Source organism: Poecilia reticulata, linkage group LG3 (assembly GCF_000633615.1).
Source record: "Poecilia reticulata strain Guanapo linkage group LG3, Guppy_female_1.0+MT, whole genome shotgun sequence".
Taxonomy (NCBI): Eukaryota; Metazoa; Chordata; class Actinopteri; order Cyprinodontiformes; family Poeciliidae; genus Poecilia; species Poecilia reticulata.
This window is the reverse complement of record NC_024333.1, coordinates 32,101,865-32,111,209: the sequence shown is the minus strand read 5'-3', so window position 1 is coordinate 32,111,209 and position 9,345 is coordinate 32,101,865. Positions and strand designations below refer to the sequence as shown.

At 42.8% G+C, this 9,345-nt stretch overlaps 1 protein-coding gene across 5 annotated transcripts in view; it reads right to left on the bottom strand.

Annotated features, from left to right (window-relative positions):
• Positions 1-5,291: 5,291 nt before the first annotated feature.
• The window catches only part of large2 (LARGE xylosyl- and glucuronyltransferase 2), a 65,514-nt gene continuing 61,460 nt past the window's right edge, over positions 5,292-9,345 (bottom strand). For 4 of the 5 annotated variants that reach the window (XM_017304115.1, XM_008406082.2, XM_008406081.2 and 1 more), the window contains 5 exons: positions 8,907-9,062; positions 8,551-8,714; positions 7,491-7,769; positions 6,744-6,890; positions 6,329-6,680 (listed from right to left, as the gene is read on the bottom strand). In XM_017304115.1, the coding sequence (XP_017159604.1) occupies positions 6,344-6,680; positions 6,744-6,890; positions 7,491-7,769; positions 8,551-8,714; positions 8,907-9,062 (1,083 nt within the window). In that variant the 3' untranslated portion in view covers positions 6,329-6,343. Of the gene's footprint in view, positions 5,828-6,328; positions 6,681-6,743; positions 6,891-7,490; positions 7,770-8,550; positions 8,715-8,906; positions 9,063-9,345 lie in introns of those variants that run through there. The other variant, XM_017304116.1, reaches the window with a different exon arrangement.

The window sequence follows — 9,345 nt, the reverse complement described above, 5'->3', positions numbered from 1 at the left end:
TAACATCCACCATTCATGCTAACACTCACAGCTAACATCCACCATCCATGCTAACGCTCACAGCTAATATCCACCATCCATGCTAACGCTCATAGCTAACGGCCACCTAGACTGACCAAACAGTCTAGGGTTCGGACAGTCTAAATATTTAGCTAATTAGCAATTTAGCTAAGTTCAATATTTAGTTTGTAGCTAGATATTTATCTCTAAACTAAATATTTAGCTCTGAGCAAAATATATAGTTGGCAAACTAAGTATTTAGCTTAGAGATAAATATTTAGCTTCCTAACTGAACATTCAGTTTTGCGATGAACAAGCTAAATATTTTCCTAACAAACTTCCAAATTCAATATTTAGCTAGGAAACTAAGAATATAGTTTGGAGTTATACATCATACCTACATTTACACAAAAGCTTCACCTAGCTTTAGTGTAAATGTAGGTATGATGCTAATTAGCCACACTGGGCTTTTATGGAAAGGATCAGACCTTCTGAAGTAGCCTTGCGGAAAGCTACTTGAGATTTTGCTCTCAGACACTAAATAAATTCAAAACTATAACTTTTAAAACTGCACCTAGCTTTAGTGTAAATGTAGGTATGATGCTAATTAGCCACACTGGGCTTTTATGGAATGAAACAGACATTTCTCTCTCRGTATGTTTATTTTATTGATGCTGCTTTTGATCAAACAAACCTTAAAATTAAGTTAAAATATGTGTAAATAAATTAAGTTATTTATTTGTTGTGTCTGTTTTTGGTGCAATTCGTCTTCACTTAGTTTTATCCATTTTTAACTTCCAGTTTTTAGGTTTGATGTTTTTATTTTGAAAGGATAATTTCCAGTTTTACTGAACGGCAGCTGAACACGACAGACTGAAGACAAGTTGATGCMACGTGTYTTATTRGTAGCAATCTCTGTGACAGAGGCAGAAAGTATGTCTATAAATAAATATGTTTTACTAAATTATAAACATTTATTTCATCAGATGCTAAAACTAAAGTTGGTATTTTAAGTTGTACATGTTATTTCTAAGTTTCAGACGTAAACATTTGAACAGTGTGTTGATTTTGACGTAAACCGTTTATTTTCTGTCTATTAATTATTTTACAGTGAAACTCCATGAACTCTCAGACACTTTTTTACAAAATAAAATCTGTTTCACAGATTAAATTTCTATTATTAAACAAGGCTGCAGTGTTTTAAAAACAGCTAAAGTAACGAAACACACATTTACTACGTGGTTCCTGGGTTTCATAATAAAATGATTTTGTATCAGGGTATGGAGTCTCGTATAAAAGTATTTATTCATCGTTATGTTTTTGAAAACTTTGATTCAAAGTTGTAAGAATTTAGTTTTACAATTATACATGAAGCTCAATTTAACGTTTTTCTCTTCCCTAGTTGCCTAGTGTCGCTAAAAAGCTTCACACCTAAAAATCAGAAATAACTTTTAGAAATTTGGTCTCACGTCTGTTTTTATATATTATATATAGATGACATTAGTAAACCTGAATATATTTTATTTCTGACTCAGGGTTATTATTTACAGCAGTTCCCACTTTTACCACTAGATGGCATCAAAGCGCTTCTAACCGCGTTTATTTTATGAAAAACATCGTATTTCTACGTCTCCTTGGCTGCATTCACATCAAAACAGCTAATTATCTTCGGTGGTTCCTGAAGGGTCATTTAAAGGCTGAGATTCTGCTAATGAAAGAGATAAAGTGTTTCCATCGGACCAGCAGCTGGATGGATGACCTCCTGCTGTGATGACCTCCTGCTGTGATGACCTCCTGCTGTGACCCCTGAGCTGCAGGGTTCCCAGGCTGCGCAGCTCTTCACGATGAAGCCTCTGGAGAGGAACCGTGAGTCGGTCCAGATCTGCCGCTTCTCTCTGGAAATAATAAATATATACCTGAGTGAAGTTGGCCCCCCACCTTCTTCAAATCAGACAAAATTGGTGTCAAACGTTTGTGCTGGTTTGTGCAGCAAAAATTTTCGTTTGTGCCGCTATCATTTTAAAGATATAAAGAAATGTTTCTAGAGGTCATCCAAGGTCAACCCCCCACCCACCTTCTTCAAACCAGACAAAATGGGTGTCAATCAACTCGGCTACGTTTGTGCTGGTTTGTGCAGCAAAAATTTTCGTTTGTGCTGCTTTGGCTCTGAAGATATTAATGAAAAGGTAAAGGTCAAAAGGTCAACCAGCCCCCCCACCTTCTTCAAATCAGACAAAATTGGTGTCAATCAACTCGGCTACGTTTGTATCTTTATATATTTAAAATGATAGCGGCACAAACGAAAATTTTTGCTGCACAAACCAGCACAAACGTTTGACACCAATTTTGTCTGATTTGAAGAAGGTGGGGGGGGATGGGGGGCAGCTTCACTCAGGTTAAATACCTTGATAATGATCTAGTTTCAGTCGGAGAAAAGGATTACATGGAAACGGGAACGCTGCGAAAACATTGTCGTTTGTCAAATCTGCACATTTCTATTTTAGTAGATGAATAATAATTCAATTCAAATTACTTGAATTATTCCAAATCTGATGTCATATAGTCAAAGTAAGAGTCACTCTGGATGTTGTGCTGTGGACCGTCCAGCTCCTCCAGTCAGTGCTGCAGCAAATCTGAAGAACCCTCTGACTGAAGACGTGCTTTATGGCATCAGCGTTGGGCGGCAACATCTGAGATTTTTGGGGGTCAAAGTTCAGGTATTACTTGAGCTTTTCAGATGCTAATCGGCTACGCCCAGTTGTAAGGACACTTGTTGCCATGGTTACGCGTCATAACGACGGTCCGAAAGTTTAAAAAAAGATCAAAAATCCTTCATTACAGATTACACCTGCTCTCAATTCATTACAGAAAGGAAACATAGAAATGAAGCGCATAGAGCCGCTTCCCTGGCAGTCAGATTACAGAGACGTTCGTTTCTGATGGAAGTGAGTCGATCTCTCACTCGCCATTCGGCAGCTTTTTGGTTGAGATTTCACCGATTTATCAGCAGAATCTCTGTCTTCACTTTTCCTTTCTGACATTTTTTTTTTTTTTATTTGTTTCTTCTGTGAATGAAGCTCAACTCTGTGGAGAAAAGTTCAGAGAAACTATTTCTCCCAATTACTTCTCAGTGATTTGCATTTAAACAGGGAGGAGAAGCCAGGGGACCCATCCACCCATCCATCCACCATCCATCCATCCATCCATCCATCCATCCATTTTCTTACACCCTTGTCCCCCAGTGGGGTCAGAAGATGCTGGTTCCTCTCCAGCCAACGTTCCGGGTGAGAGGTGGGGTCACCTGGACAGGTCGCCAGTCTGTCGCAGGACAACACAGGACACACAACCACACACACACACTCACACCTAGGGGCAATTTAGACAGACCAATTAACCTGACAGTCATGTTTCTGGACTGTGGGAGGAAACCGGAGTACCTGGAGAAAACCCACCATGCACAGGGAGAACATGGAGACTCCATGCAGAAAGACYGGGGCYGGGAATCRAACCCAGAACCTTCTTGCTGAGAGGCAACAGCTCTACCAACTGCGCCACTGTGCAGCCGCCAGGGGACCCATTTCTCCAAAAACAATGTCGTTTCTATTAAAAGTTTCTTACCAATTACACACGTGGAAGATCCGCTCGGCTTCCAGCCTCTGACCCCGATGAACAGAAACGCTGGACGTCCCCCGACGTTCAGCCCCGCGGAGGAACGAATAGAAATGATTCCACAGGGTAAATCCAGAAAACAATAAAATTAGCTCTTCCCGAGGACAAAACACGCAGCAGGCGGAGTAATTAGAAAAAGGGCAAATTTATTTAAAGCACTTACATAGAAAAATATGATTGATTTGAGTCAACAATAATAAATAGAGCCTGTCTGTCTGTCCGTCTGTCGGTCCGTACGACTGTACAATCAATACCCAGTTTCACAATACAGCAAAAGGCACTAGCATTTACCACGATCAAACAACAAGAGGATGGAGGCGGCGTGGACGGTCTCCGTGGCGACGGTCTCCATGGCAACGGCCCGGTCCGGTCGCTCTCCGTCGTTCGGTTACCGGGACGTTTTCCTCCCGCCGGGGAGCCGCAGCGACGACGCGTCCCTCAACATGGCGGCGGCGTTAAAAAACACGAAAGGATCAAAACAAGACAAAGATAAAAGAAATAAAAATAAAAGTATTTAAATTAAACCAAAGTCCAGAGGAGAAAATCTGAACGTTAAATACTTTTAATAATAAATCCAGCTGGAATTAAGATGTTTCTCCTGCTGCTCGTTTGTTTGTGAATCCATCACTTTTACCTTGACTTTAATTATGATTGATTATAGATTAATTAATTAAAATAGTTCATTTATAGTCAGGCGATCAGGTGGGACCTAAAAGTTTCCCTTCACACAAATTTATTTTCCGTTTCGTTTAAATGTTTCGGATTGAAAACTGAATTTTTTTCAGACGATTTCATTAACTTTCATAAAAATGTTTTATTTTATTCTTTAGCCAATGTGAGGCGCCGGTTCTGGTCCGGGATCCCTCCCGCGGCGGCCATCTTTGACCGGTTTCTCACCGTCGTTGTTGAATCATGACCTCTGACCTTAACAGAATCTTCTATTGGGCCATAACTTGGTTTTATTTTTGTTTTTCCCACCAACGCAGCCCTCGGGTCTCCATCGTTCAGAGTGATGTCATCACGCCCACGGCGGCCATCTTGTTTTACAGCATTTCAAGTTAATTTTGTTCCAGTGGCAGATAAATTAAGTTTCTATTTATTAAAACAAGCCTCTGTATCTCGCTGAAACATTTACTAAAATATTTGCACCAGAAACTCAAAGTTACTTGGTAAAGTTTTGGGTTTTTTCAGTTTGGGTCTTAAAAAGAAACACAGAATTTCCTTAAATATGAAGAATTTTGACGCAGCAGCAGGAAACGAGTTAATTTCAGCTGGACGAGTGAAATCAGCAGGATGACGAGTGAAATCGGTCAGTAGACGGCGCAGACATCCAGTGACCCAGACATAAAGTCCAGCTTCCTGTTGGTCCCGGTCGGTCCGGTCAGAACTTCTTTGCTGCTGTGAAACCCGAGCGATGAGATGAGAACCTGGTGCAGCGGTTTACATGCAGGACGAAGCAGGCGTGACTCCGAGCGGCGGCGACAGCGGCGCCGGATCGCGCACACACACACACACACTTAAAGCACACGGAAACGTGATCTGATCCGGAAACCGTCGGGTTCTTTTCCCTTGAACCCATCCAGAAATATAAAGCCGTAATCAAAACTCTGTAAATGCAAATGTTTCGCTATCATTGGTTCAGATTTATGCCTTAAAAAACAAAAACGTGTTATTAAATATCTTTGTAAATGTCATGGAGTTGATAAGGCTTGAATCGTTCTCCAGTTCGCCTGGTTTCCCCCCGACCCGGAGCGCCGGGTCCGGACCGGTTCCCAGTGGGAAAAGCCCTGATTGTCAGAACAAAGTGAAAACCGCTATGGTTCCTGTTTTCCTGCTTCCGGGCCTTCGCCGCCGCCGCCGGTGCCGGCCCATAAAGCTTCACGGTTCCACCAGACGCGCCACCCGCCRCGTCGGGCCGCCGGCGCCGGCGCGCTCCGGGCCTCAGCGCTCCGTCTGGAGCTCACATGTTCCTCTGGGCCGTCAGGTACTTGAGGGCGGCGGCGCCGTACTTCCTGGACAGATCCTGGTGGAACTCGTCCTTCAGCGTGTTCAGACAGTTGCGGTAGCTGGAGCTGGAGCGAAACTTGGAGATGTCGAAGCTGGGAGCGTGCGGCATGTGGATCATGAAGGCGTTGGGAAGGACCAKGAGGTCRAACTCCTGCAGGAGAAACACAGAAACCGGAGCCAAAGGTCAGCAGGTTCACCTGCAAGGCTCTGAGAAATCTGAGTTATTACTCCACGCTTTCTGTTCCAGTTTTACTCAATTAACTACATTTATGAGCCCAAAAAGGTGCAAATGGAGGAAAAAATCCAATCAGGAGCTGGAGGTCAACAATCTGTAGTAACCATGTTGGTGTAGTGATTTAGCATTAGCATTAGCTTGTGCTAATTACTGTGTTTGTTTAGCGCTTTAGTGTTATCTTTTGTTAAATATAATAATTTAATGCTTTAGCATCACATTTAGCTAATTACTGTGTTGGTTTAGTGACAAAGTGTCATTCTTCACTCAAAACCTGTTATTTTATAAATTAAATTAAATTTAATTTGGTTTAGCGCTTTAGCATTAGCTTCTGCCAAATGTGTTTTGTTGTYTTATTTGTTGGTTTTGCAGAACATTTGCTCCAACATAATTTTTTAAAGAACTCAAACATTATTTGCAAAGTTAACCTCCATTTTAAAAATACGTTGACGTTAAACTGAACATCAAAATGTTTATCACATAAAAACCTGCTAAAAGTAAATAATAATCCGTTTTCCTGTGGACTCCATCTTGTTTGCTAAGTTCAGTCCCGTTCGGCTCCAGGCGGTGGCGCACCTGAGCGTCCAGCTCCATGATGTGGGACACCTTGTTCCAGCCGAAGCCCACGAAGCGCTGGTCGTACTCGGGGCAGTCCCGCCTCACCACCACGTACGGCTCGAAGTCCGACTCCCACTCCACCTTGTAGGGCGTCGTCGCCGTTCGCCATTTAGCATAGTTGGTGGGAGCGTGACCCTTCGGCCACACGTGGTACCTGCAGACAGGGGGCGCCGTTAGCTGGGTGCTCCGCTCGTCTGGAAGGTTCTGGTTCTGGTACCTGAAGGTGTAGAGAGTCCCCATGTCCAGCATGGAGAGGAGCTCGGCTTTGGATTTGGGGAAGGAGAGACGGTAGCGCAGCGTCTCGAAGGCCGGGACCACCAGAGCCTTCTTGGTGTGAGCCACGTCCAGCTGGACGATCGACTTCCTGAAAGACCACAAACGACCATTTAAGGTCGTTTTTCCACAAGACGTTTCGGCTGAGAAACAGCTGGAGCATTAAGTATTTAATACTCAGAAGATTTCTTAAGTGACAAAGAATGAGGAGGTCAAAGGTCAACTGTGAGAGAAAAAMATCTGACTGGCATTTTATTGTATTAAATAAGCAACAGTAGCAATTGGTTAGCAGCTAGGTAACAACCTTAGCATTAGCTTCTGCTAAATACCATGTCGGGTTACAAATTAGCATAAGTTTCCACTAAATATCATGTTTGTTTAGCATGTTAGCATTCGCTAAATGCCATGTTANACAAATTAGCATAAGTTTCCACTAAATATCATGTTTGTTTAGCATGTTAGCATTCGCTAAATGCCATGTTAGTTCAGAGCTTTAGCATTAGCTTCCAATAAGTATGATGATGATTTAGCACGTTAGCATTACTTTCAGTTAAATACCATGTTGGTGTAGCTCATTAGCATTAGCAAAACTGATGTTTTTGATTGTATTTAGCGTTGCCCACCACAGGCTGAAGCCACAGAGCTGCTCTAAGGACACCAGAAAACGAAATGTTTTGACCGCTGCGCTCACCTGAGGTAGTCGTAGAGACCGTACATCGGMAGGAAGTCCACGTCCGTCAGAAACACGTATGGCGTGTTGGCGTTCTTCAGGGCCACGTTCCTCACCAGGTTGACCGGGTAGAACTGGCCTTCCTTGTAGACGATGTGGTAGCCGACGTTCTTGCGGTTCTTGAGGACCTCGGAGGCCTGAGCGTAGCGCAGGAACTGCTGCGCCTCGGCGTCGGACATGTAGAGCGCCAGGCTGATGGGGCCCTCCCAGTGCTTACAGATGGCCTCCAGCATCTGCAGCCTGCCGCACACAGGAGGAAGAGCTTAGAGCAGCAGGAATCAAACGCTACGGAGGCCCAGAAGGGACAACATTCAGTAAATAAATACATCATTATTTTAATGTGTCATGAAATAAATAACTGATTTCATAGATGGTTAATTTACTAAATATGTCATTCCAGTCAAGTCAAAAGTTATTTATATTGAACATTTACAAGGTCAGASCTTCACAATAATTACAACATCATAGAGGAATGACAACAAGAAATAACAGGAAGTTTAATTTAAAAAATAAAATCTGCAGTAAAATACCAAGAAAATAATAATAATACAAATAAAAGACATACTTAATTTCAGTTGCAGCAATAAAAAAAGAAAAKTTGGGGGCGTGGCTAACGGTGGGACGGAGTTATCTTTAATAAATTAGCTGTCCATTAAATAAAATATTTAAAAAATTTAATGAAACATATTTATTTCATGGTACATTTAATAAATGTTTAATTTTGTATGTATTTGTTTATTTAATTTTGTCCCTTTTAGCCCTCCATAATCTGCMGATGGAGCCTTTATTCATTCATGTTTGCTTGTTTAAAACATGGCTGCCATTCAGTAGATTTTTTCCACAGAAACAGATTAAACGAGGATTCTGTCGTTCAGTTTAACTCATCATGCCTACATGTAAGGAGTTCCTCCAGGTTCTGCTCTGGGCCCAGTCAGTTTTTTTCCTCTGTGGTTAATTTTAGCAGATATAATGCCAACCCAAAATAAAAGCTGATGATTTTGTCTGAGTTTCCGTCCCGTACCTGTCCATGGAGAGCTGAGCCACCAGCGTGACGTCCGTGTCGTCCTCCGCCGGCGTGTAGTCGTACTGCAGGAAGTACAGGTGGACCCGGTGCACCGTCAGCCGCTCACGCCGGAAGTCGTAGCACTGATCGTCTTCGTCCAGCTCCTCCAGCGCCGCCTGCAGCTGGGGAGAGGAACTACAGCTTCTAACAGACTCTTTACCGTTTTTATGCGTAAACAAACGCAGGTGGATTAGTTATCATGATGGGATGGATTATTGAGACGTCCTGAGCTCCTGTGTGTGTGTGTGTGTGTGTGTGTGTGTGTGTGTGTGTGTGTGTGTGTGTGTGTGTGTGTGTGTGTGCGTGCGCCGCACCCGGACGCTCTCCGGACTGGCCTGGCTCGGGCAGCCGAACAGCTCCCTCCGCAGCAGGTTGCCGTCGTACTCCAGGAAGGTCAGGTAGAGGTTCCTGAAAAACTCCACATGTTTGTTCTTCACTCTGAGTTTCTTCGGAGAGTTCCAGTGGATCACCTGAAAACACGACGACAACAACAACAACAACAACAACAACAGGTTGTTTCTCACACTGGATTAAAGAAACACAACATATCAGCTCCAATAGTTATTTTAATAACCGATTATTCTATTAATTTTTCTGACGATTAATCTGATAAAAAAAAATTGGCACTTCACAAAACACAAAACGTTTGTTACATTTTTTCCACAAAATCCTCTTAGATAATTTAATTTCAGTCTGCTCTGCTGGGGTTGCTAGGTAACGGGTGGAACTCCGCTGGGGTTGCTAGGTAACGGG